This window comes from Temnothorax americanus, unplaced genomic scaffold (genome assembly GCF_048541705.1).
Source record: "Temnothorax americanus isolate GAGA-0224 unplaced genomic scaffold, ASM4854170v1 Scaffold69, whole genome shotgun sequence".
NCBI lineage: Eukaryota > Metazoa > Arthropoda > Insecta > Hymenoptera > Formicidae > Temnothorax > Temnothorax americanus.
The window spans coordinates 141,247-168,692 of record NW_027509791.1 but is presented as its reverse complement, the minus strand read 5'-3'; the positions used below and the strand labels follow the sequence as shown (position 1 = coordinate 168,692).

General features: G+C 36.1%; 3 protein-coding genes across 11 annotated transcripts in view; 1 reads left to right on the top strand and 2 right to left on the bottom strand.

Moving 5' to 3' along the window:
* LOC143905910 (sodium-coupled monocarboxylate transporter 1) overlaps nucleotides 1-27,446 on the bottom strand; it is a 242,072-nt gene that overhangs the window by 144,251 nt on the left and 70,375 nt on the right. For all 8 annotated transcript variants that reach the window (XM_077421573.1, XM_077421574.1, XM_077421567.1 and 5 more), the window contains 4 exons: nucleotides 11,704-11,918; nucleotides 11,561-11,612; nucleotides 11,278-11,345; nucleotides 10,808-10,962 (listed from right to left, as the gene is read on the bottom strand). In XM_077421573.1, coding sequence (XP_077277699.1) covers nucleotides 10,808-10,962; nucleotides 11,278-11,345; nucleotides 11,561-11,612; nucleotides 11,704-11,918 — 490 coding nt within the window. The remainder of the gene's footprint in view (nucleotides 1-10,807; nucleotides 10,963-11,277; nucleotides 11,346-11,560; nucleotides 11,613-11,703; nucleotides 11,919-27,446) is intronic.
* On the top strand, nucleotides 14,747-19,727 carry LOC143905921 (uncharacterized). Its single transcript, XM_077421589.1, has 5 exons — nucleotides 14,747-18,336; nucleotides 18,438-18,946; nucleotides 19,019-19,148; nucleotides 19,328-19,419; nucleotides 19,533-19,727. The coding sequence occupies exons 2-5, from the start codon at nucleotides 18,824-18,826 to the stop codon at nucleotides 19,575-19,577; spliced, it is 390 nt and encodes a 129-aa protein (XP_077277715.1). The 5' UTR covers nucleotides 14,747-18,336; nucleotides 18,438-18,823; the 3' UTR covers nucleotides 19,578-19,727.
* Nucleotides 24,003-27,002, bottom strand: LOC143905920 (uncharacterized). 2 transcript variants are annotated; one of them, XM_077421588.1, is made up of 8 exons: nucleotides 26,402-27,002; nucleotides 26,092-26,293; nucleotides 25,663-25,918; nucleotides 25,015-25,446; nucleotides 24,794-24,926; nucleotides 24,592-24,721; nucleotides 24,311-24,402; nucleotides 24,003-24,197 (listed from the first exon to the last, which is right to left on the bottom strand). In XM_077421588.1, coding segments are annotated over exons 4-8 (402 nt in total). In that variant the 5' UTR covers nucleotides 25,017-25,446; nucleotides 25,663-25,918; nucleotides 26,092-26,293; nucleotides 26,402-27,002; the 3' UTR covers nucleotides 24,003-24,152. The 2 variants fall into 2 exon arrangements, with proteins under 2 accessions (XP_077277714.1, XP_077277713.1); XM_077421587.1 differs by having other exon boundaries at nucleotides 25,015-25,918.

The following is a 27,446-nucleotide window of genomic DNA, read 5'->3' as shown; positions in this document are numbered from 1 at the left end:
GTGCGCTGTCTACTAGGCCACGCTCGTCCTCTGTACAGAAATTCATACTTAAAACTGCGTATTTCTGCCTCTTCTTCGAATGATCTCTTACAGACAATTAGAACCTGCTTCGATATGCGTCAGCGTCTGAATACGCAGTTTTAAATGCGAACATATACATTCCCCCCCCCCAACACGCACGTACGCACGCACACACATACACACATACGGGACATTTTTTAAAATACAATTTTTCGACGTTTTAAACCTAGTACACAATCTTGCTGAAGCGTAAATCCTCCATCAAATGCTCCTATGCTCCTATCCATGGCTTCAAAACGCCTTGGAGAACAATCTCTTGGTAGCTAGCGACATTAATTTTCGCGAAATAGTAAAATAGCGTATAATTGGCGTCAAAAACCACCTTAAGGCTGCGGTCCACTTGACGCTACAAATGTTTTGAAGCATTTCTTTTCTCCTTTTTTTCAATGAAGAAAGAAGGAGAAAAAGAACACTTTGAAGCATTTGTAGCGTCAAATGGACCGCAGCCTAAAACGAACACTTAAGAGAGAAAGAGGGAAAAGTATCCCACTGAAGTTAGTCGCGTTCGGGTCAAATAATAATTGAACACATCGCGTCTAGCTATTTGTGCATTATGACTGTTGAATCAACCAATAGATTTACTACATTTTTGGATGAACCAACAGTCATGATGCACAAATAGCTAGACGCAATATGTTCAGTTATTATCTAATCCCACAAACATCTATATATTACCTATACTAATACAGGCTAATACAGGCTTTGCGAATGAAGCCACAAAAGAGGAGACAAGTGAAGGCAAGAAGTAGAGTAGGGGAAGAGTAGAGAAAAGGTGATCATTGAAAGGATTAGTTAATATCACACGCATTACAAAATATTTATATGTGTGGTCCTTTCAAAGATGGCGAATGACTTCAATGCAACCTGTACAACAGTGTAACCATACCCAGTATTGACACTAAACGTGTTTAGTGAGTCCCAACTCCTCTAAAAATATGGTGGCCTATATGTATGACAAAGAGAAAGATCTCTCTTTCTCTTTTTAAGTGTTCGTACATCTCAAAAGATAGCGGCGAGTCATGTGACCAAAACCTACTACATCAAAGGTGCCGACACTCACTGTCGCTACTGGGTATGGTTATACTGTGTCTGTACTAAACTATAGCAATCTAGCAGTCTAGGTAATATTAGGGCTGCGTTTGGATAAAGCTGCGTTCTAACCTTTGAGGTTAGAAAGAGACAGAGAGTGAGAGTTAACTACTAATTAAGCTAACTGGCCACTGTTGAACTGGGCCTAAATGCTAGAGTCTCTGTATAAGATACGAGACGCCATTTTGTTACCAAATAGCTTCAGTAGCCAAACTCTTATATAGGGGCTCTACGTTCGGAGAAAGCGCTATTAGCGCTATTTGCTTATTCTATCTTTGTTTAACACCTGATGAGCGATAAAGATAGAATGATGCAGCCTAGATGTCTGTGTCTGATCTGAACGCGACTAAGGCCCGTATTCATAGTCGGATCTTATTTTAAGACTGTCTTATATAAGTAATATCTTAAGATGCTAGTACGGCTCTGTGATTGGTTCATGACATCTTAAAAATGTACTTAAGACGGTCTTCAATATAAGATCCGACTATGAATACCGGCCTAACTTCAAGTGAAAGGCATTATTGATTACGTTTACACGGCAGTTTGTAATCCGGTTTAAGGTAATTCGGTCGTGAACAACTTTTGCCAAAAGTGATAGGTTTTATTCTTTATATCGAAAGAAGGAACTCTCCTGAATCGATTAAACCCAGAAAGAAGATAATTCACCGTCCCGTTCTCAAGATATTTAATTTTAAAATTAGGTGACTTTAACATTGGTCTAATAGGAAAAGAAATATTTTCCTATGAATAACACGAGTTTGCGAAAAATCTTTTGCCAAAAATGTCCAAACAATATATATCGATAGAAAGAGGACACTGTGAGGAAGCCTATAGTTGAAGGTGAACACACGATCCACCGTACAGTTTTTTTTTTTAAATTAATAATTAAAGTTTGGTTTCCGGTGCTCAAGCGCTGATTTTCACAACTCGAGCGTGGCGACGTGGCAACGCCGCACGCTGGAATCGTCGGCGTAAGGTTAGGTGCACGTTAGGTGTGAGTGAGCGCAAAGACAAACAAGTGTACCAACCGCACGAACTGTTTGGCGTTGCCAAATCGCTGCCCGCATCTCGTACATGAGGGCAGCGAGGAAAATTGTTTATGTAAAAAATTACATGCACCTTGTGGCGAAATTACTGTACTTCAGTAAATCTCCATAATAACGCAATAATTCAATCGAAATAATCTCCGAAGTAGAGCACTTAAGAGTTGGCACAAGTTGAAAAGTAAGTCAAGCGACGTGTTAACATACACTTTATTTTAATCTATTTTAGGCAAAATATTATTCTACAACGTAAAAGTTACTTACTAATGATCTTTTTACGTCGTTACGAAGCTTCGCGACGCGTTATCTTTTTTTTTTTTTAATCGTATAAATGATTAGATAAAAAAATTATAAACATTGCTTTGACTTTGGCTCTTCACGACCGAACTACCTTAATAACTACCATATACTATCCAATCCAAAATTTCTCTTTTTTTTTAAACATAAATAATCATAATGATCATTTTAGATATGAGCTTTTTCGATATTTAAACTACAATTTTTAGTATACAATATATATCAAAGATGGTTTTAAATGTTTACAGTATCAAAATAGGTTCATATTTAAATGATTGTTATAATCAAAAAAAGAAACATTTTGGATCGGATAGTATACGGTAGTTACTATATCCATTGACACGGAGTATATACGTACACGCTCAAACGCCACACGCGCCGCCTCTGAGTCATGTGTATAACCTGCTAGGCGCTCATTCGTTAGCTTCAAATTGCTCTTTTTAAAAAGTAGTGTTTAGACGCAATTTTGCCAAAGAAAAAAGTCTTTTTTTTTAGGTAGAGACAATCACGTTGTGCATTTCGTGTCAGCGAATTTTAGGACATTATATATACATACACATCACACACACGCGCGCGCACGCACGCACGCACACACGCACACAAGCACACACGCACACAAGCACACACGCACACAAGCACACACGCACACAAGCACACACGCACACAAGCACACACGCACACAAGCACACACGCACACACGCACACAAGCATACAAGCACATATGAGCCGAATCCTACCGAAGATAATCCAAATTTATCGAATTCAATGTCCTGGTCCCCTTACGTCTTACGTCTTACGTCTTACGTGTATTATCATCTCCTTATATCTACATAGACAGCTATGGCCCCGTCTATGTATTCTATAATCAATGATCTTTAGAAACCTTTTGATAAGATTGCTCAAGAATAACCTGCTTGTCTTTCATGCAGTTTAAACTTTGAACGTGTTTTTCTTAAAACTGTTTTAAAAACGGTAATCAAAATATCTGGGGAAATCCTGTCAGTTTGTCAAAATTGAAGATTTTTTTTAATTATAATTAGCTATAGCTATGACGCAAAGACTAGATTTATTCATATATTTTAAGAATTTTTTTAATTTTCTTATTTTAGATAAATTTTATAAAAGCGACAATAGTTTTACTGCAAACTGCTACAGCAAAACTGATAAACCAGGCCGCGTGTTTGATGCTATTTATTAATATTTTTATTTCAAAATTTTGTGTTACATCCCGGGAAAAAATATTCATATCTGACAATATATGAACATATATAAACATATATGATATATATATGATCATATATAAATGAGATATAAACAGATATAAGTTTTACATGCCCATATATAAAGCATATATAATCATATATGGTTATCTATCGCCATATATGATCAGATCGTACATTATACATGACACAAGATCTGATCATATAAGTTCATATATGCCATGGTCAGACATATTATTATGTGTAGCAGATATGACACTATACATAATCGTATCTGGCCTCACATGGTCGTATATAAAGAATGTTCGGCCATGTATTATTAGATATAATTATATGTGGCCATACATAACTGTATCGACATTGTATATGATCATATATATGACAAGACACGATGCTGTATATGATTGTATATATTCATATATGGCCGGAAATGATATATGAAACATGACGAGATTGGGATATAATGATATAAAATGTCCGGGAAAAATATTCTTATCTGACGGTATATGAACATATATAAATGAAATATAAACAGATATAAATTTTACATGCCCATGTATAAAGCATATATAATCATATATGGTTATCTATCGCCATATATGATCACATCGTACATTATACATGACACAAGATCTGATCATATATGGCGATAGATAACCATATATGATTATATATGCTCTATACATGGGCATGTAAAACTTATATCTGTTCATATCTCATTTATATATGTTGATATACTGTTAGATATGAATATTTTTCCCGGACTTTTATATCCGCGAATAAAATCATATATGGAACTATATAGTCATATAAGATTATATATGATCAGATCAGATGTCGCATCTCAAAAGTATTCGATAGATGGCATTCGATGGGACCTGTTTCTCGTATTTAAAATTTGACAAACAGTGTTATAAGAACGGTATCAAAAGACATGACACTAGCTGTTTCGCACTATGGAGCGGCACAATTTTTGTATTAGTTGTATCGTGGAGTCTACCTTTATAACAAAGTGGCACACTTTTAAAAAATAACTTTTGAAAATATATAACAATTTTTTGAAACTTACTCAAAAATATATGTCCATACCTGATAAATATATAGTTCGTACCTGATCATACCTGATCAGATATCAAGAGACACGGTAGTGTCTCGCGCCAAGTACACGCGGAGCGAGACCGACCGTGACTCTTTTACGCGACGCGACGGGTTGCGAGTACCCGAGATGTTGAGATCTCGATAACGAGTGAACGGATCAAGTTCTAAGTAGGCTTGATCGATAGCTTGGGGTCCAATTAGGGGGGGGGGGGGTTTCTCTCATAATATTCCGCTACGTGCCTTACGAGCGGAGATATTGCGACGCAAAGTCCAAATGTGAAAATTTATTTTTAAGATACTCCTAACGCTCTCATTCAATATTATTATGATTATCAGAGAAACGTCCTTTTCACTTTTTCGACGCTGGCGGCGCAGGTATCGCCAGTTTCGATATCGCGCGCGTATTTCAAAATTAGGTCGATAAACTTATCGGTCAGGAGGAAGATTTCTATTTAAGTAAAAATTAGGTATATATATAATAAATATTGAGTCAACGGAAAAGTAGGTTCTCTATGCTTGGCAGAAAGTGCCGCTAGGGAATTTTTAAGTCGATTCTTATGAATCAAGCTTGAATTTGATGTCTATGTATCCCAGGTTGCCGATGACAAGGTCCAGATAGTGCGCTTTATAGTTTTCGGTGTCCAGGTGTAATAATACGTTGAATTCGATGTCTACGTGTCCCAGGTTGCCGATGACGAGGTCCACATAGTGCGCTCCGTAGTTTTTGGTGTCTACGTGTATTAATATCTTGAATTCGATGTCCACGTGTCCCAGGTTGCCGATGACGGGATCCAGATAATGCGCTTCATAGATTTCGGTGTCCAGGTGTAATAATACGTTGAATTCGATGTCTACGTGTCCCAGGTTGCCGATGACGAGGTCCACATAGTGCGCTCCGTAGTTTTTGGTGTCTACGTGTATTAATATCTTGAATTCGATGTCCACGTGTCCCAGGTTGCCGATGACGAGATCCAGATAATGCGCTTCATAGTTTTCGGTGTCCAGGTGTAATCGTACGTTGAATTCGATGTCTAGGTGTCCCAGGTTGCCGATGACGAGGTCCACATAGTGCGCTCCGTAGTTTTCGGTGTCTACGTGTATTAATACCTTGAATTCGATGTCCACGTGTCCCAGGTTGCCGATGACGAGGTCCACACAGTGCGCTTCGTAGTTTTCGGTGTCCAGGTGTAATAATACGTTGAATTCGATGTCCACGTGTCCCAGGTTGCCGATGACGAGGTCCACATAGTGCGCTCCGTAGTTTTTGGTGTCTACGTGTATTAATATCTTGAATTCGATGTCCACGTGTCCCAGGTTGCCGATGACGGGATCCAGATAATGCGCTTCATAGTTTTCGGTGTCCAGGTGTAATCGTACGTTGAATTCGATGTCTAGGTGTCCCAGGTTGCCGATGATGATGTCTAGATAGTGAGTTCCGTAGTTTTCGGTGTCTACGTGTATTAATACCTTGAATTCGATGTCCACGTGTCCCAGGTTGCCGATGACGAGGTCCACACAGTGCGCTTCGTAGTTTTCGGTGTCCAGGTGTAATAATACGTTGAATTCGATGTCCACGTGTCCCAGGTTGCCGATGACGAGGTCCACACAGTGCGTTTTGTAGTTTTCGGTGTCCAGGTGTAATCGTACGTTGAATTCGATGTCTAGGTGTCCCAGGTTGCCGATGACGAGGTCCACACAGCGCGCTCCGTAGTTTTTGGTGTCTACGTGTATTAATATCTTGAATTCGATGTCCACGTGTCCCAGGTTGCCGATGACGGGATCCAGATAATGCGCTTCATAGATTTCGGTGTCCAGGTGTAATAATACGTTGAATTCGATGTCTACGTGTCCCAGGTTGCCGATGACGAGGTCCACATAGTGCGCTCCGTAGTTTTTGGTGTCTACGTGTATTAATATCTTGAATTCGATGTCCACGTGTCCCAGGTTGCCGATGACGGGATCCAGATAATGCGCTTCATAGTTTTCGGTGTCCAGGTGTAATCGTACGTTGAATTCGATGTCTAGGTGTCCCAGGTTGCCGATGACGAGGTCCACATAGTGCGCTCCGTAGTTTTCGGTGTCTACGTGTATTAATACCTTGAATTCGATGTCCACGTGTCCCAGGTTGCCGATGACGAGGTCCACACAGTGCGCTTCGTAGTTTTCGGTGTCCAGGTGTAATAATACGTTGAATTCGATGTCCACGTGTCCCAGGTTGCCGATGACGAGGTCCACACAGTGCGCTTCGTAGTTTTCGGTGTCCAGGTGTAATCGTACGTTGAATTCGATGTCTAGGTGTCCCAGGTTGCCGATGACGAGGTCCACACAGTGCGCTCCGTAGTTTTTGGTGTCTACGTGTATTAATATCTTGAATTCGATGTCCACGTGTCTCAGGTTGCCGATGACGGGATCCAGATAATGCGCTTCATAGATTTCGGTGTCCAGGTGTAATAATACGTTGAATTCGATGTCTACGTGTCCCAGGTTGCCGATGACGAGGTCCACATAGTGCGCTCCGTAGTTTTTGGTGTCTACGTGTATTAATATCTTGAATTCGATGTCCACAAGTCCCAGGTTGCCGATGACGGGATCCAGATAATGCGCTTCATAGTTTTCGGTGTCCAGATGTAATCGTACGTTGAATTCGATGTCTAGGTATCCCAGGTTGCCGATGACAAGGTCCACATAGTGCGCTCCGTAGTTTTCGGTGTCCACGTGTCCCAGGTTGCCGATGACGAGGTCCAGATATCGCGCTCCGTAGTTTTCGGTGTCTAGGTGTAATAATACCTCGAATTTGATGTTCACGTGTCCCAGGTTGCCGATGACGAGATCCAGATAGTGCGCTTCATAGTTTTCGGTGTCCAGGTGTAATTGTACGTTGAATTCGATGTCTAGGTGTCCCAGGTTGCCGATGACAAGATCCACATAGTGCGCTCCGTAGTTTTCGGTGTCTACGTGTATTAATATTTTGAATTCGATGTCCACGTATCCCAGGTTGCCGATGACGGGATCCAGATAGTGCGCTTCATAGTTTCCGGTGTCCAGGTGTAATCGTACGTTGAATTTGATGTCTACGTGTCCCAGGTTGCCGATGACGAGGTCCACATAGTGCGCTTCGTAGTTTTCGGTGTCCAGGTGTAATAATATGTTGAATTCAATGTTTAGGTGTTTCAGGTTGCCGATGACAAGGTCCACATATTGCGCTCCGTAGTTTTCGGTGTCTACGTGTATTAATACCTTGAAATTGATGTCTAGGTGTCCCAGGTTGTTGATGACGAGGTCCACATAATGCGCTTCATAGTTTTTGGTGTCTAGGTGTATTAATAATTTTAAATCTGAATGGATGCGTTCAGCCGATACTCTGCTAGCCTAGCAATCGTGAGCAGTTGCTCGTTTTTGCTCGTTTCTTCTCTTTTTAATCCAGTAAGTCAAAAAAGAGGAAAGTATCGGCTGAACGCACCCAATGTAAGACACGTAGATATCGAATTCGAGGTATTAATACATGTAGACACCGAAAACTACGAAGCGCACTATGTGGACCTCGTCATCGGCAAGTTGGAACACGTGGCCATCAAATTCAAGGTATTAATACACCTGGACACCGATAACTATAAAGCGCGCTATGTGGACCTCGTCATCGGCAACCTGGGACACCTAAACATTGAATTCAAGCTTGATTCATAAAAATCGACTTAAAATTTCCTTAGCGGCAGAATTAAAATTATGTCATGACATAATAAAAATCGCTGAATTAAAATTATGTCTAGACATAATAAAAATTGGACAAAAATTATGTTTAGACATAATAAAAATTGGATGAATTAAAATTATGTCTGACGTAAAAATAATTATCAAAAATATCGATACCTGAAGATATCGGTACATATACAGTTGCGAACAACATTCAGTAAGACACGCAAATAAAAATAAATAAAGAATTTTACAGTTAACGACTTATTAACATTAATCATGCTTTATTGCGATTATGTTTTATGTTGAAATTGAAAAATATATACAAGGTGTACAACTAAAAGGGTTACAGATTATTATTTTTAAAAAACTGAGCAAAATATTAAATTGTTGTTTTCTTTAGAAATAATAGTCCGTAACACTTTTAGCTTCATACCTTGTATTATATACGGTTTATGAAATTATAAGATATATTGTTTATAAGATTAAGTTGCGTAACACTACAAAAAGGCGTGATATCCGTACAAAATTACCTTTTTAAAAAAAAGGTAAAATGAGCGCCAAGTACACGCATAATAGTGTATATGTATTATGTTGTTACCCTGTTATGTTGTTACCTCGAAAAAAACAAAGTGGTAGTATTATACCTCCAAATAGCTTTATCCTGTACATACTGTTTATACAATGCGTAATATACTACAAAAAGGCGTGATATCCGCACAAAATTACCTTTTTTAAAAAAAGGTAAAAAAAGGCGCCAAGTACACGTATAGTAGTGTATATGTTGTTACCTAAAAAAAAAAAGAAAGTGGTAGTATTATACCTCGAAAAAACCTAAGTAACAAGTGGTAGATCTTTATATCTCGAAAAATCTCGAAAAAATCTAAGCAGTAGTATCTTTATTTCCGAAAAATTATAACCCAAGTGATACACGTCACAAAATTATGTCACCTTATCAAAAAGAAGAGTCGCGCTTCAAGTGATCTATTACAATTACAAAAAAGAAATGATATCTCTTTAAGTTAGAGCGCCAATTACAGAGAGAACATGTATATTGCCTCAAAAAATAATTGTTGCACTACATTGAAAAATCTTTACATTGTGTCAATTAGAAAAGAATGTATAATAACAATTTTATAAGATTAAAAAATTTTATTTAAATTTAACAAGGGAATACAAGATATTTAAATACAAAGTTATTTACATGTGTATTTTTTAATGGCCACAAAGAATTACAGAAGTAACAGTACAAAATAAAAATATTTTATTAAAATACATAAATTTTTCTTGTAAAAAAACTTGGCGCTGCTAGACCTCGAAATTTTAAATAAATAAATAAACTTATTCTATACTTAATTATAAGCCGCATTATCCGCCGTCCGCGTAGTCACGCACACCCATATCACTCACTCCCATATCCACGCTGATAATCATTTAATATTACTCCCATTGTATTCTTCTCTGAATTATTTTTATTTATTGTTGTTTTTATTTATTTAAAAGGTCTAGCAGCGCCAAGTTTTTTTACAAGAAAAATTTATGTATTTTAATAAAATATTTTTATTTTGTACTGTTACTTCTGTAATTCTTTGTGGCCATTAAAAAATACACATGTAAATAACTTTGTATTTAAATATCTTGTATTCCCTTGTTAAATTTAAATAAAATTTTTTAATCTTATAAAATTGTTATTATACATTCTTTTCTAATTGACACAATGTAAAGATTTTTCAATGTAGTGCAACAATTATTTTTTGAGGCAATATACATGTTCTCTCTGTAATTGGCGCTCTAACTTAAAGAGATATCATTTCTTTTTTGTAATTGTAATAGATCACTTGAAGCGCGACTCTTCTTTTTGATAAGGTGACATAATTTTGTGATTAACATATACAATAATACCAGATCATATATCCTCAGATCTGGCCAATTTCCATATCTGACCATATATGGCCATTCATATATGATCATATATGATCAGATATGAATATTTTTTCCCGGGATATCAAAATATGTATTTAAAAAACTGGTGAAAATTTGACTGGAATGACATTAATAGTTTTCGTAAAAGAATTCATAAAAATAGATATCTTTTTAGCTCTTCCGGGTGTCTCCTTCAATGACACTGTGTCTATTTTTTAATACTTTCTTTATCTAAAACTAGATGGAATGTATGTTCGAACATTGAAGAGAAGAAAGAATGAAGTATATGTTAGAATGCAAGTAACACGAACAAATTTATAATTGTATCGTTATCAATTAGGTAAAGTTATCGTTTAATGCACGCACGTAGGTAATTCGAGTCTTCCGGATTCCAGATTTCTTCGAATTACTAGCGACAATCCACCAACATCCACTGTTCCCTTAATTGTAATTAACAACATGGAGCCGAACATAATGAAAGTCTGAAAGAAATCTGTCCATACTACTGCCTTGAGGCCACCCTGAATAAAATAATAAAATCTTTCAACAAAGTTGTACTAAATATAAAAATTTTTAAATTATTTTCTAAATGCTATTATGTTAGATTTATTATTTGTTATATATCGATCCGAGAGATCAATCCAATTATATGATAAATAGTTCAATTAAAATTAAATATTTATTTTATTTAAAAAAAATAAAGAAAAATAATAAAGAGTATGCAAGAGTATACTCATTTAGTTTTAATTTGAAATTCTTTATGTCATTACATGCGTTTATTTTCTTATATCTTTTATTTGTTTTCTTTTTTATATTTTTTAAGTCAATTATCTTACCACACAGGTGTAAAATATGCAAACGATGCATACAAAGGGTGTAACTATGTGTACATTTACTCCGGTGACTGAAAATAGAGTAATCTGAAATGATTTTTTATATAATGATACCGCATTGTGATTTCCATATTTGCACGACATATTTTCAAACAAGTTAAAATTACACATGGACGGGCATGCATAATTATAATTATTAATTAAACTCGAATATGTGCAAATTCAGAAATTATTGGATTAATTCCCTATGAAATTTTCATTGAACTTTTGTTTGGAAAATATATACCTTGATTGAAGGCCAATGCAGGTACATAGATGACAATCGGAAGCCAAGTTATCTAAAAAAAAAAACATTGTGTATCGAAATATCATTTAAGATGCACACTTATGGAAAGATTTATACAAATATGTTTTTCTGGCTTTACTTACAATACTGATGGCAAAGAGGACTGAACCCAGCAATCTTATTCTTTTATCGAAACGCTTCTCGAGGTATTCATAAGTGCTGGTGAGTTTAAGCTCGTGAAAAACTGGCAAATATACGACAGACGTGGCAAAGGTGACAAAGAAGGCCGTACAACAAAGGAATAGATAACTTGTGCCATGTACATAAATCTCCGTTGGTGTACCCAATAACGAGATACCTGTTACATATCATTTAATTTAAAATATAAATAAAAGACTCTTAATTAATAATAGGCGTAAAATACATCAAATCACTTTAAATAATAATAATTTTTTGAATTATTTTGAATATTGTTCAAAGCCAAAATATTTTTAAGAATTAACTATTGTTACGATAAAATACACATATCACTCATTTGCTACAACAATGACATAACTAAAAGGTAAGACTTTTGAATAGCCCCTACCTCCAAATTTAATGAAACTTGCAGCAATTGTAGAGCATTAAAGAACCACCTAATGACACTAGTGGTCAACAATTGGTGGAAGTTTCATAAAATTCGGAGGTAGGGGCTATTCAGAAGTTGAGTCTACTGCTGTACATAACATAATAAAAAAATGTAATTATACAGTATATAGAGAATGCAGTTTTGAGAACATGCCTCGTGACCACATGCGTATACCAAAGTACATGCGTGAGCGGGGAGGGGCTTCCCCCCCCCGCACCCCCCCATACCCCCATGCACAGGTGGGTGTGCATGGATGTTGAGACGTGGGCGGGGGGGCTTCGCCCCCCCCCCGCACTCCCCCTAGGGCAGGATTAGATGCATGTGATGATAATGTTAGTATTATTCTGTTATTAATAATAATAATATTGATATTATTGTAAAATCATAGATTTAGTAGAACGCATGTTAATAATAATTAATTAATGTTAGGTAATATTAGTATTGTCATTATAGTAAAGATATAAGATACTTTAGAAAGAATTTAAAGGAATGTAGAAATAACTAACATATAATTTGATAAATTTGTTTATTGAGCGATCAATTCATAGTCTGAACCGGCACGCAACGCTCTCAGATAATCACGCGATTTTCCAAATAGTTTCACGTGACGGTCTCGCGTATCCACGTGAACCCCGTAGTCCCTTACCCCGGTACGTCACCAAACGAGTATGTATATATACAGGCCCTGTGAATTGGGCATTCGCATTCTCTTCTATTCTATTTCCAAATAAGTTACGCGAGATTGATGTATTGAGAGCATCGTGAGCCGAGAAGGACAACCGTGAGCCGGGAAGGACTTACAAGGGGACCTTCAGGCTAACGGATTTTTGTTTGTTTTTCGTACTTATTGTACTTGAGAGTTATCATTCGGACATCAATTTCCCAAAGTATTAAGGCGCGCTCTTCAGAAAAACTCGAGAAAATCGACTTTGAAGAATTCCGAGCGCGTTATGTATTATACACAGAATTTTAATTTTAATGTAAAATTTATCAAATCCATGTTAATTAATATTTAATCGTTTTCAATTTCGTTTTCAATGAAAAATTTACACCTTCTTATTTTGAATATTGGTACAAAAATGAAAAACGTCAGGTAGGAAATAAAATGGTTTTATATTTTTGAAAATTACGAGAAAATACAGCGCAAAAATGATATTAATAAAAATATTGTTTAATTTTTAAAAGTGAATTATATGATATGAAATATATAGTTTAAAATATATTGTATACAGTCGTTTTACACGTCAATATTGCACGAACCAGGATGATATTCATCGTAAAAGCAAGGGAAACAGTAAGTTTCACGGCATCTAGCACACCGTACGAACGCAGATATTTTACAGGCAGATATTTTACAGGCATTTTAATTAATTCTCGAGAAAATTGCATTAAAATTCAATCTATTGTACATCACCAGCTGTTCTCTCCAATCTTATTTAAGAACATGATTCGATACGCGTGGCGATTCGCTTCAAACCTTTGTGATGACAGAGACATTTTTATGAACGTCAATGAAGTATGTTTTCCAATAGACATTTAAAAAAAACCTTGCGCCTGTAAAATATCTGCGTTCGTACGGTGTGCTAGATGCCGTGAAACTTATCGTTTCCCTTGTTTTTACGATGATTATCATCCTGGTTCGTGCAATATTGACGTGTAAAACGACTGTATACAATATATTTTAAACTATATATTTCATATCATATAATTCACTTTTAAAAATTAAACAATATTTTTATTAATATCATTTTTGCGCTGTATTTTCTCGTAATTTTCAAAAATATAAAACCATTTTATTTCCTATCTGACGTTTTTTATTTTTGTACCAATATTCAAAATAAGAAGATGTAAGTTTTTCATTGAAAACAAAATTAAAAACGATTAAATATTAATTAGCATAGATTTGATAAATTTTACATTAAAATTAAAATTCTGTGTACATAGCGCGCTCGGAATTCTTCAAAGTCGATTTTCTCGAGTTTTTTTGAAAAGCGCGCCTTAATACTTTGGGAAATTGATGTCCGAGTGATGACCCTCAAGTACAGTAAGTACGAAAAAAAACAAAAATCCGTTAGCCTGAAGGTCCCCTTGTTAGCCGCGAGCCGTGAAAGACTTAGGGTTGATTTATAATAGCCGTAACCGTTGATTTAAGCCGTAATCTTTAAAAAATTGACTAATCACAGTCAAATGTGAGAAGAATAATCGACTGTGATTGGTCAATTTCTTAAATATTACGGCTTAAATCAACGGTTACGGCTATTATAAACCAACCCTTAGCCGCGAGCGAGTTTAATTCAGAGGGTTGTGCCTCATAGTTTCACGCGTCGTTCTTCTTACTGACTGGCGCGTCTAGGTTCTTCGTTGCTGTTCGATGGTTGATAGAGAGAGGAATCGACGAGTTGGCCATTGAATATATAGCGTCTGAGCATAAAGCCCCTTGCACAATAGGCGATAGCGATAGCGATAGCGACAGCGACAAGGTTGCCGATAAAGCTATACCTTTGTTGGCAACTTTGTCGCTGTCGCTATCGCTATCGCTATCGCCTATTGTGCAAGGGGCTTATCACAGTAATAGCGTGCATTTATTAGATTAAGAATATTGTATAAGCAATAATAAAGGTACAAAGTAACCAGTAATATTCCAGAGCCTACAATAATATACTCGACCATCCATTTACAACAATTGGCGACGAGGTAAAATTGAGAAAAGGAAAAAAATTCGATCAAACTCGCTACCAGCATGGACGCTAACCAATTTGCACAATTATTAGCGGCGTTTAATAGTCATCAACAAAACCTGGTTTCTCAGTTATCACAGAATTTTCAGCAACAAAATGAGCCAACTAACCTTAGTCCGATTCTCAGTAATATTCCACCGTTCGAAAATTTTGACCAGACGAAAGAGAAAGTTAAATGTTACCTAGAAAGATTCGAGAATTATCTTTCAATGAAAAACATCGTAGATGATCAGAAAAAGGCCCAATTGCTATGCGTCTCAATTGGCTCAACTATCTATAATAACCAGCACTTTTAGGCCCGGACAAGCCGGTCAAAGACTTAACCTATAATCAGTTGAAGAAATATCTTTAGGAAATGCTTTCGTCGCACAGAAGCGTAGTTGTCTCGCAACACTATTTTCTCAGCACATATCAAAAAGAAGGCCAGACTATTCCAAAATTTGTGGCTGCACTGCAACCTGGCCGAATGCAAATTTAATGTTACCTGCGAGTGCAATAAAGTTGTCTCTGTTGCTAATCTGTTTCTCAGGGCACAATTTATTAGAGGTCTTAAAGACAGCTGGATTAAGGAACAACTTTTACAGGCCAACATTACTAAATTTCCAGAAATATTAAGCAAGGCAATTGCGTTAGAAGCCTCCAGACTTGAAACTCAAGCTCTCTCAAAACAACAGCTTGCAACGGGACATGACACGGCGTCGGATATAAACAAAGTCTCTTCCCAGAATAGATCCAGACGTGAATAACATCAAAATCGTACTAGGGTACGATCAAAAACTCCAAATTATGGATATCGCTATTATTCCAAATCAAAATTGAAATCCAGGATTGATTTTAATGCACTGGGAATTGCTGGATTATGTCTCAGGTGTGGTAAGAATAATCACAATATAGGTGAGTGTCAAACTAACCGAAATAAGCTCAAATGTAATTCTTGTCAAAAAACGGGTCATATTGCTAAAGTATGTATTACGACTCTATTAAACAAAAAAATCTTGTAAAAAAAACAATCTAATTTGAATTCTAAAGCAAACAGCAGAGAAGACTCGACAAAGTACGTTCATGATTCAAATAAAAATATGGTTTTTGGCATTAATAAAATTTTTGTTGATTCTATAGGTAATAAGCAAGATTGTAAAATTATTGATATATATGACAGTCCAACCGAACAAATCTCAACGATTGACTTATAAAAATATTTTGTCACTGTACTTTTAAATGGTAAACCAGCAGTATTTGAAGTAGATTTCCTGGCTGGTTTTACTTTATTGCCGGAAGATAAATTCCAGAAATTAAATCTCGATGTATCTTTAACGCCTACTAAAAAATATTTTCGAGTTTATACTGATGATGTGTTTATTCCTAAAGGTAAAGCTACTATCGGTTTCATACAAAGGACACAGATCGTCAGAGGAAATTTATATTGTACCAAAAGGTCGTCCCGCTATTTTAGGTCGCATATGGATACGCCATTTAGAAATAAACCTCGAAGATATCGACAAGGACATGCAGACTAACTCGCGGATCTCTACTCCTGAATCAATTCATTCGATTAATGATCTTTTTACGCGGTATTCTAAAGTTTTTGAACAAAAGATAGGTTGTATTCCAAATCACACAGTCTCCCTGAAATTACGTGAAAAAGCCACACCGGTATATACTAAAGAACGTAATGTACCGTTTGCTCTGCGCGAACGAGTTGAAAAAGAGCTCGATAGTTTAGAAAAAGCAGGAATTATTTCAAAAGTAGATGCTAGTGACTGGGGATTACCTCTCGTTGTAATTCAGAAAAAAGATGGTGGCGTACGGCTTTGTGTCAATTATAAAGGAGGAGTCAATGAATGCCTTGTAACTTCGAAGCATCCAATCCGGAGTGTTCCTGACGTCCTCAACAGTCTACATAATTCTAAATATTTTTGTAGATTAGACATATACAAAGCATATTTACATATTCTGATAGATTACGCTAGCAGCCTAATTCAAGTAATCACTACGCATCGTGGCACATATCGCATGAACCGATTAAGTTTTGGAAATAAAGCAGCACCAGCCGAATTTAATCATACGTTAGAACAAATTCTTCAGGGCTTGAAGAAAACAGCGGAATTTTTCGATGACGTGATCGTACATGGAGAGACAATGGATGAATGCCGGCAAAACCTCGAAGCATGTTTAGCCCGTCTAGAAGCTCATGACATACACTTGAATAAAGAAAAATGCATTTTTTTCGCAGAAAAAATCGAATATCTTGGTCATGTAGTTCAATACAACCAGATCTCAAAATCTCCAGCAAAAGTTCAAGCAGTTCTTGATATGGCTCGCCCCAAAGAAGTGGATGATGTTCGACGTTTCCTCGGAATGGTTACATACTACGCACGGTTTATTCCAAATTTTTCCACCAAGACAGCACCGCTTCGAAGTCTACTTCAGAAAAATCACAGATTCAAATGGACATCAGCGTGTGAAGCTGCGTTCACACATCTTAAAAATGAAATAGCCAGTGATCGCGTATTAGTATGATCCGTATGATCCAGATCTTCTTGTAATCTTAACCTGTGATGCAAGCCCAACTGGTATCGCGGCAGTAATGAGCCACATTATCAATGAGCAAAAGAGACCGATTGCATACGCGTCAAGATCTCTTATGGCGGCTGAACGTAAATATAGTCAACTAAACAGAGAAGCTCTTGCCATAATTTTTGGTGTCAACCATTTCTTTAATTATCTTTTTGGTCGACATTTTATACTCTTTACGGATAACAAACCGTTAACTCGAATTTTCCACCATGAAAAATATCTGCCAGCTATAACATCCAGTCGTTTACTCAGATATGCAGCATTTTTATCCGGTTTTGACTATACAGTTAAATTCAAACGTGGCGAAGCAAATGTAAATGTTGACTGTCTATCCAGAGCACCAGTACAGCAAAATTCTAACTCAGTTGATATTCTACTAGGAGAAGAAGTTCATCAAGTTTGTGCGGAATCAATTTCAGTAATAACGACCTTCTCACAGCTGATATGGTCGTCGCAGAAACTGACAAAGATAATGAACTAGGATCTGTCAAACGTAATCTTCTAACTCAAGCTACCGATTCACCATACACTCTGAACCATGGTATTCTATTCAAGAATGAACGAATTGTTATTCCCAAGAGCCTTCAAGAACAAATACTCCAGGAACTCCACTCAACACACATGGGATTACCAAGATGAAACAACTTGTCCGACATTATGTTTACTGGAAAGGAATTGATAAGGATATCGAAAACCCCTTGTTAAGTCATGCAAATCCTGTGCTCTCCTGCGCTCAAATCCACCTAAAGCTGCACTGCATCCCTGGGATGAACCTACAAGTAATTGGGAGCATACACATTGATTATGCCACATATGCTAATTACAATTTTCTGGTATGTATTGATGCAAAATCAAAATGGCTTGAAATCAAAGCATTAAATTCAGCTCCTACATCTATTAATACTATTCAACTGCTGGATAATATCTTTTCCAGTCACGGATATCCACAAGTGCTCGTCTCTGATAACGCAACAATATTTACAAGCTCAGAGTTCAAATCGTATTGCAAAGTTAATGGCATTTTCCAGAAATGTATTGCACCAGGACATGCTGCTACCAACGGTCTTGCCGAAAAAACAGTCCATACTCTGAAGTTACGTCTGAAAGCTCTCGCTGATGATAATCGAGCAATACACGTCAAATTACAGGAGATACTTCTTCGATATCGTTCAACACCATTAGCCTGTGGACAATCACCTGCTTAACTATACCTGAATCGCAAGCTACGCATCAAGTTGGATGCTATACGTCCTTATAAGCCCTCCAGTAACTCCTTTAAGTCATCATGCACCCAAATATTTAAAGTAAAGGTGCCATTACATGGGAGCGTTCGAGCGTCGAGCGTCGAGCGTCAAACACGTGCGCATCACCTTTGCGCAGGATTCTAAACCGTACAGATTTCAGCGTCTTGACGCTATTCCTATTGCAATGGCGAGTGACGAGGTAAGTAGGTTATGTTCCTGTTTTGGCATATCTCTTGTTGAGATAAGTAATTAAAATATTGTATATTAATAGGCATCAGATATAACGTGCGGCGTGTGCACGGCAACAATCGTAAAAAAAAATATTAAGAGTCACCAATGTGTGCAACAATGGCACGGTATTACCATCGAGTCTGAGTCCCAAATATTTTATCCTACAAATGGTATGGCCTATAATTCATTAAATTATACAATAATATATACAACTATTGTATATATACATATATACATACATACATATATATATATATATATATATATATATTAGGGTGTCATTTTGGAGCAACTTTAATATAACTATAAATATTATGATGACTAATTCGAAACATGTCTTATTGTACAGGTCCATTTCTAATCTTACGGTTCCAATTCGTGAGTCCAACAATACTCTTGTCGAAGAAACTAGCGCAAACAACAACGAAGAACTTAATCAAGGTATTACTATTATTATAGAGCATATAACATATTTGCTGATCCGACCGAGTGTATCATTAAATGTGTTGTTAATTCATATGCATTAAAGACACATGCAAACACTGTCTTTTCAGATGAATCCCCTGCTAAACGTCGAGCTAAAACCAAAGATGATTTAAGTGCCTCAATGAGTCGTATAGCTGAAGCAATTTGTAAAAAAGACATGCCTGCGATAAACCTTCCAAAGCCACCTGAAATCGATGCATTGGATGGTATGTTTTTGTATATAAAACAAATATTGCTCACATTTAATAAAGATAAACAGAATATGCTGTTATTGAAATTTCTACAAGACGTTACCAAAGAAAAACAAAACGAGCGTGAATAATTGTGTATTTTGCTTGGTAATATATTGGCAATTGCTACGTTCTTACTTTCGTATATTATGTTTTCTGTGTATTTCGTTGGAATATAATTTATGGTATACTTTTATGGTAATGTTTTAACACTGTTTTGTTTATAAAAGTTACAATATAAGTTTTGTACATGATAAGTATAAAGTATTACTATTGTTATTTGAAGTAATATCCATATTGCAATGTCATGAGATTTATTTGATATTTTAATATTGTATAATTGAAGATGTGATACTGACAAGTGCTCTTGTTTCAACTGCATTTAACAATACATTAACGTTAATTTATATATAGATATATTGATATATAGATTTATATATGTATAATTTATATATAGATATATATGATAATTGATATATAGATATAATTTATTGAGACATAGTAGTTATTTGTGTAGCTCGATTCCTACTAGTTTTCGTTTTTACGGAGCACTATTTATCTTTAAAATAATATTTCAGTATCGCAATAACCTGTATGCTAGTCTACTAGAATAGGTAATATGAGACTGTGTTAGTTATAAGATATTTGTTCTGTGAGCATATCTTTATTATTTTGATAATAAAACTACATAATCAAACTACATAAATTATTCACTTGTATATTTGCACATTTTGCCAAGCAACTTCTCCCTCTTCATTAAAATATCTGCAGAATTCTTCTCGAATGTTAGCTGCGCGCAACGAATGCGCTCTTGCGTGAGTACATCTAATGTTAGTAAATGAACGATAATCTGCAACATTGTTTCTCCAAGAACCGTCTTCAATATCTCCGTCTGCTAGAAGCCGATCTGTAAGTTCCTGTCTTACGTAAGTTTCTCGCTCAACATCATGTCTTCTGAGCCAGTTGTGAAGACATACAATTGCTTGAACCATTTTAATTGCATTTTCAACTTTTGCTAGAATTGGTCGTCTTAGCAGTCGCCATTGGCTAGCTAAAATGCCAAACACATTCTCGACCGTTCTTCGAGCAAGTGATAAACGATAATTATACAATCGTTTCTCTAATGTCATGTCTTTGCCTGGATATGGTCGCATCATGTATTCGGTTAGTGGAAATGCCTCGTCTCCTACCAATACGTAGGGTAAAATTGGACCATCTTCATATAATGCTTCAGGAGGTGGGAGATTGAATTCTTTGCTTTCCAATAACAGGCCCATGGCACTATTTTTAAACAGACCTGCATCACCCTGCCTTCCAGGGGCTCCAATGTCAACACAACGTATTATGTAATTAGCATCACTAATTGCAAGTAAAATAATGCTGTGAGTGCCTTTATAATTGTAATATTCTGATCCCGCGTTGTCAGGACACTAAAACCATATTATTATAAAGTACAGTTAGTTTGCCTCAGTGAATTTATTATATACATAATGTTTTCAATTTAAGAATTACTTGAATGACAACGTGCTTTCCATCAATCGCACCAACACAGTGAGGGAACTTCCATCTATTTTCAAAGTCGTTTGCGATCTCTCTCCAGTCGTCTGTGTCACATTGTGACAGTACAATTGGATATAAACGCTCCCAGATAGCAGAACATGTTTCACGTATAATCCGTGTAATGCTACTTAACGATATGAGAAACTGATATGACAAAGATGTCATACTATCTCCTGAGGCAAGATATCTGTTAATATAATAAGAAATATATATAACTGCTTTGATATATGTACTTATCAGATTACGTTTGTCATAAATTACAATATTACAATACAACATTATTGTTAGTTAATATGAGTTAGTTATACATATACCTTACAGTCACTATCAAACGTTGCTCTTCATTTATTGGTTCAAACGCGTTGAAACCAGTTGAAGCGAGTTTAAAACGCAGGTTTCAACGCGTTTCAACTGGTTTCAGCGTCAACTCAGGCGAGAAACCCATCCACGCCGTGCCAAGAAACCCTCTATAGGATAGGATAGCTGAACTTCGAAATATCTCCCAGCTATTCAAAGGAAAAAGGATAATTGCGAGACATTACAAAATGTCTATTAATTATCGGAATTACCAGTGGTTGTTAGAATGCAATAGCATTATCAATCACGAATATCACAAACAAAACGTTGAGTTAATTGCAGTAATATCACTAATTGCAAATACAATAAGAGCAAAACAGAAAAAGAAGAGGGTTTGGGTGTCAAAAATATTTGCAGAAAGAAAAAGACACGGATTCTATCATGCAATATTGCCCAATGTAAGGTTGGAAGATCTTCGTTTCCAGAATTACACAAGAATGACAGCCACACAGTTTGAAGAACTCTTGTCAATAGTAGGACAGGATATACAGAAACTTGATGTTTTGCGTGAACCAATAAATGAAGAGCAACGTTTGATAGTGACTGTAAGGTATATGTATAACTAACTCATATTAACTAACAATAATGTTGTATTGTAATATTGTAATTTATGACAAACGTAATCTGATAAGTACATATATCAAAGCAGTTATATATATTTCTTATTATATTAACAGATATCTTGCCTCAGGAGATAGTATGACATCTTTGTCATATCAGTTTCTCATATCGTTAAGTAGCATTACACGGATTATACGTGAAACATGTTCTGCTATCTGGGAGCGTTTATATCCAATTGTACTGTCACAATGTGACACAGACGACTGGAGAGAGATCGCAAACGACTTTGAAAATAGATGGAAGTTCCCTCACTGTGTTGGTGCGATTGATGGAAAGCACGTTGTCATTCAAGTAATTCTTAAATTGAAAACATTATGTATATAATAAATTCACTGAGGCAAACTAACTGTACTTTATAATAATATGGTTTTAGTGTCCTGACAACGCGGGATCAGAATATTACAATTATAAAGGCACTCACAGCATTATTTTACTTGCAATTAGTGATGCTAATTACATAATACGTTGTGTTGACATTGGAGCCCCTGGAAGGCAGGGTGATGCAGGTCTGTTTAAAAATAGTGCCATGGGCCTGTTATTGGAAAGCAAAGAATTCAATCTCCCACCTCCTGAAGCATTATATGAAGATGGTCCAATTTTACCCTACGTATTGGTAGGAGACGAGGCATTTCCACTAACCGAATACATGATGCGACCATATCCAGGCAAAGACATGACATTAGAGAAACGATTGTATAATTATCGTTTATCACTTGCTCGAAGAACGGTCGAGAATGTGTTTGGCATTTTAGCTAGCCAATGGCGACTGCTAAGACGACCAATTCTAGCAAAAGTTGAAAATGCAATTAAAATGGTTCAAGCAATTGTATGTCTTCACAACTGGCTCAGAAGACATGATGTTGAGCGAGAAACTTACGTAAGACAGGAACTTACAGATCGGCTTCTAGCAGACGGAGATATTGAAGACGGTTCTTGGAGAAACAATGTTGCAGATTATCGTTCATTTACTAACATTAGATGTACTCACGCAAGAGCGCATTCGTTGCGCGCAGCTAACATTCGAGAAGAATTCTGCAGATATTTTAATGAAGAGGGAGAAGTTGCTTGGCAAAATGTGCAAATATACAAGTGAATAATTTATGTAGTTTGATTATGTAGTTTTATTATCAAAATAATAAAGATATGCTCACAGAACAAATATCTTATAACTAACACAGTCTCATATTACCTATTCTAGTAAACTAGCATACAGGTTATTGCGATACTGAAATATTATTTTAAAGATAAATAGTGCTCCGTAAAAACGAAAACTAGTAGGAATCGAGCTACACAAATAACTACTATGTCTCAATAAATTATATCTATATATCAATTATCATATATATCTATATATAAATTATACATATATAAATCTATATATCAATATATCTATATATAAATTAACGTTAATGTATTGTTAAATGCAGTTGAAACAAGAGCACTTGTCAGTATCACATCTTCAATTATACAATATTAAAATATCAAATAAATCTCATGACATTGCAATATGGATATTACTTCAAATAACAATAGTAATACTTTATACTTATCATGTACAAAACTTATATTGTAACTTTTATAAACAAAACAGTGTTAAAACATTACCATAAAAGTATACCATAAATTATATTCCAACGAAATACACAGAAAACATAATATACGAAAGTAAGAACGTAGCAATTGCCAATATATTACCAAGCAAAATACACAATTATTCACGCTCGTTTTGTTTTTCTTTGGTAACGTCTTGTAGAAATTTCAATAACAGCATATTCTGTTTATCTTTATTAAATGTGAGCAATATTTGTTTTATATACAAAAACATACCATCCAATGCATCGATTTCAGGTGGCTTTGGAAGGTTTATCGCAGGCATGTCTTTTTTACAAATTGCTTCAGCTATACGACTCATTGAGGCACTTAAATCATCTTTGGTTTTAGCTCGACGTTTAGCAGGGGATTCATCTGAAAAGACAGTGTTTGCATGTGTCTTTAATGCATATGAATTAACAACACATTTAATGATACACTCGGTCGGATCAGCAAATATGTTATATGCTCTATAATAATAGTAATACCTTGATTAAGTTCTTCGTTGTTGTTTGCGCTAGTTTCTTCGACAAGAGTATTGTTGGACTCACGAATTGGAACCGTAAGATTAGAAATGGACCTGTACAATAAGACATGTTTCGAATTAGTCATCATAATATTTATAGTTATATTAAAGTTGCTCCAAAATGACACCCTAATATATATATATATATATATATATATATATATATATATGTATGTATGTATATATGTATATATACAATAGTTGTATATATTATTGTATAATTTAATGAATTATAGGCCATACCATTTGTAGGATAAAATATTTGGGACTCAGACTCGATGGTAATACCGTGCCATTGTTGCACACATTGGTGACTCTTAATATTTTTTTTTACGATTGTTGCCGTGCACACGCCGCACGTTATATCTGATGCCTATTAATATACAATATTTTAATTACTTATCTCAACAAGAGATATGCCAAAACAGGAACATAACCTACTTACCTCGTCACTCGCCATTGCAATAGGAATAGCGTCAAGACGCTGAAATCTGTACGGTTTAGAATCCTGCGCAAAGGTGATGCGCACGTGTTTGACGCTCGACGCTCGACGCTCGAACGCTCCCATGTAATGGCACCTTAGGGAGAGGATTCAATCGCGTAAATTACGCAACAATAAGTTCACATGGATCTTTGGCTCTGTCCTAAAGAAATTAGGAGCCTTACATTATCTTGTTCAATTGGATTCAGGGCTAACTTTAAAACGACACGTAGATCAGCTTCGTAGTACACAAGTCAAACAAGTCCAATTTAGTCCTGATACTAAACCAGCATCCAGACATCCATCAATTGAAAATGTTCCAAGATTAAATGTCGCAATACAACCGGATCCACAGCCGGATCCACAAATGGAGCAACAACCGGATCCACAACTGGAACTACAACCGGATCCGCTACCACAAGACCAAAGAGTACAACCTGGTCTTATTCGACGGTCAAATCGGCCGCGCCGACCACCCCGATATTTAAACGATTACATTCGCTTTTAAGTATTCCAGTTAAGTGGGGGAGACTGTAGTAGCGCGTCTAGGTTCTTCGTTGCTGTTCGATGATTGATAGAGAGAGGAATCGGCGAGTTGGCCATTGAATATATAGCGTCTGAGCATAACACAGTAATAGCGTGCATTTATTAGATTAAGAATATTGTATAAGCGATAATAAAGGTACAAGGTAACCAGTAATACTCTAGAGCATAAATATACTCGACCATCCATTTACAACACTGACGGAGTACGATTTTGTAATATAAGGAAAGAAAGTGAGGCCAGCAATAAATACCACTTACAGCGAAATACATGAATACTTTTGTTTTACCTTCTATGATTTTCTACCTGGGGGTCGATTCTGTATCTTGGGACGAGGTGAAAATTACAAAAGTGAGGAAATTCACTAGAGAATCTACAATTTCATTTATCGAAATCTAGTAAATCTGTTCACTTTTGTAATTTTCACCTCGTCTCAAAATACAGTTGTCGATGCGCGCCTCTCTCAGGGCGTTCTTGACAAGTCCTCACGTAGATGCGCGCCTTCAGCAAGGCGTTCTCTAATCACCGCTGTTCTTTCCTCGTTCCTAAAAATATTAAATAAAAATAGATTGTTGAACACCGATTATTTGCTTATTAGCTGCATGATATCGTTAAGGCCCTTGTATGCGCTCTATTCTAAAAAGGAAAATCGAGCAACTTATATTGAAAAGGATCCGGAAGTATAACAAGCCGCAACAAAGTAAGTGAATAGTGTCACCAATGGTACGATCGAGACGGTCGGGACGTGCCCAGCAATTAAAACGGCTACGGCGGGCCTATTATGTTGGCGGTGAATTTGATCCGAATGTATTAAATCCCGTTGTATCACAATTAAACATCGCACTCCGAGCCCCTCGCTTCCGTTTCGGACGTGCCAAATCCGTCTCAATCGGCTCCTGCCGTTGAAGAGCGACCAAAACCTAGAATTACAAAAACAGTACTTCTAACTCAGAAAATCCGCATCATCCTCAGAGAGTGCAGTGTTACTTAAGTATCAAAGGAAAATAAATCATAAGTCTTCTACTTACCATCGTTTGCCTTTATGTATTTCACAAGTTAAATATCGCGAATGAATTAAGGATGTATTGCACCTATTTTCAGAGCGCTACCAAGTGGATAAAAATTTGTAAGAATGTTCTTTTAGTCTTCCTGATGTGCTACAAAAAAGTAGAAACAAATCCACTAAACGGTTGCTGAGATATAACCATTTTAATTTTCACTAATTTTACACGTATTCTTATGGGAAGAGACGATTTTGACGAATAAAACAGCTAAAAAAATGTTGAAGGAGCGCTACCAATATTTTAAATTTTTTGTACATGTAGTATACGAATAGATGAAATATCTGCCAAATTTCAATTGTCTTCACTACACCGTTTTAAAAAAATAAATTATAACTTGAGATAATTGTGCTGTCGGCACGAATTTATCTCGATGGCTCGTGAAAGCGCGGCAATCAGCTGAGCAAGCGAAGCATAATCTATGGCTGTAGCTGTCGCTACACGTATAGCTTTTCGTTAAGCGAGTCTTTTTTCATAAACTGCTTGTGTCACTATTTTGCCTTTCCACCGATAACTTTTCGTGTTTGACAATGTAAAAATGTAAACGAACAGACATAACCTCGCAGCTCGCATCAAGTCTCGCACTACTGTGCAAGGCTGCCAACTTACGTGAATCGAGTCATAGTAGAGAGTCGCATAACAATGTTTATAATAAATAATATTCAAAATTATCGTTTATATGATACATATTTATCTTTTTTGACGTTATTAAAGTCACATTTGTTTTTCAACACCGCTAAATAATGTCTTTCGCTTTGAAATAATTTGACGTTATAAAGTTGAAATCAGGGCATTTTCACTGCCAAAAGTTTAGGCTCATAAATTACAAAAATCGAAAATAATACTGGAAAAAACATTTGTAAAGTAATAAATACCTTTCTAGGAGTAAAAATATGACTCCTACTATCATTCGAGTATCTTACATCTAGATTTACTATGCGTTATATAAGCGTAGATATTCAAGTATTTCAAATTTTATGCACTTTTGTCTAAGATTGTACCAGCGATACAT

Bases quoted from the DNA above. Each gene is read 5' to 3' on its own strand.
- LOC143905921 (XM_077421589.1), top strand. From the start codon at position 18,824: ATGGGAGCGTTCGAGCGTCGAGCGTCGAGCGTCAAACACGTGCGCATC. The intron at 19,149-19,327 runs GTATGGCCTATA...CTTATTGTACAG, and splicing joins AATATTTTATCCTACAAATG to GTCCATTTCTAATCTTACGG. The intron at 19,420-19,532 runs GTATTACTATTA...CTGTCTTTTCAG, and splicing joins CAACGAAGAACTTAATCAAG to ATGAATCCCCTGCTAAACGT.
- LOC143905920 (XM_077421587.1), bottom strand. The intron at 24,722-24,793 runs GTAAGTAGGTTA...GTATATTAATAG, and splicing joins TTGCAATGGCGAGTGACGAG to GCATCAGATATAACGTGCGG. The intron at 24,198-24,310 runs GTATTACTATTA...CTGTCTTTTCAG, and splicing joins CAACGAAGAACTTAATCAAG to ATGAATCCCCTGCTAAACGT.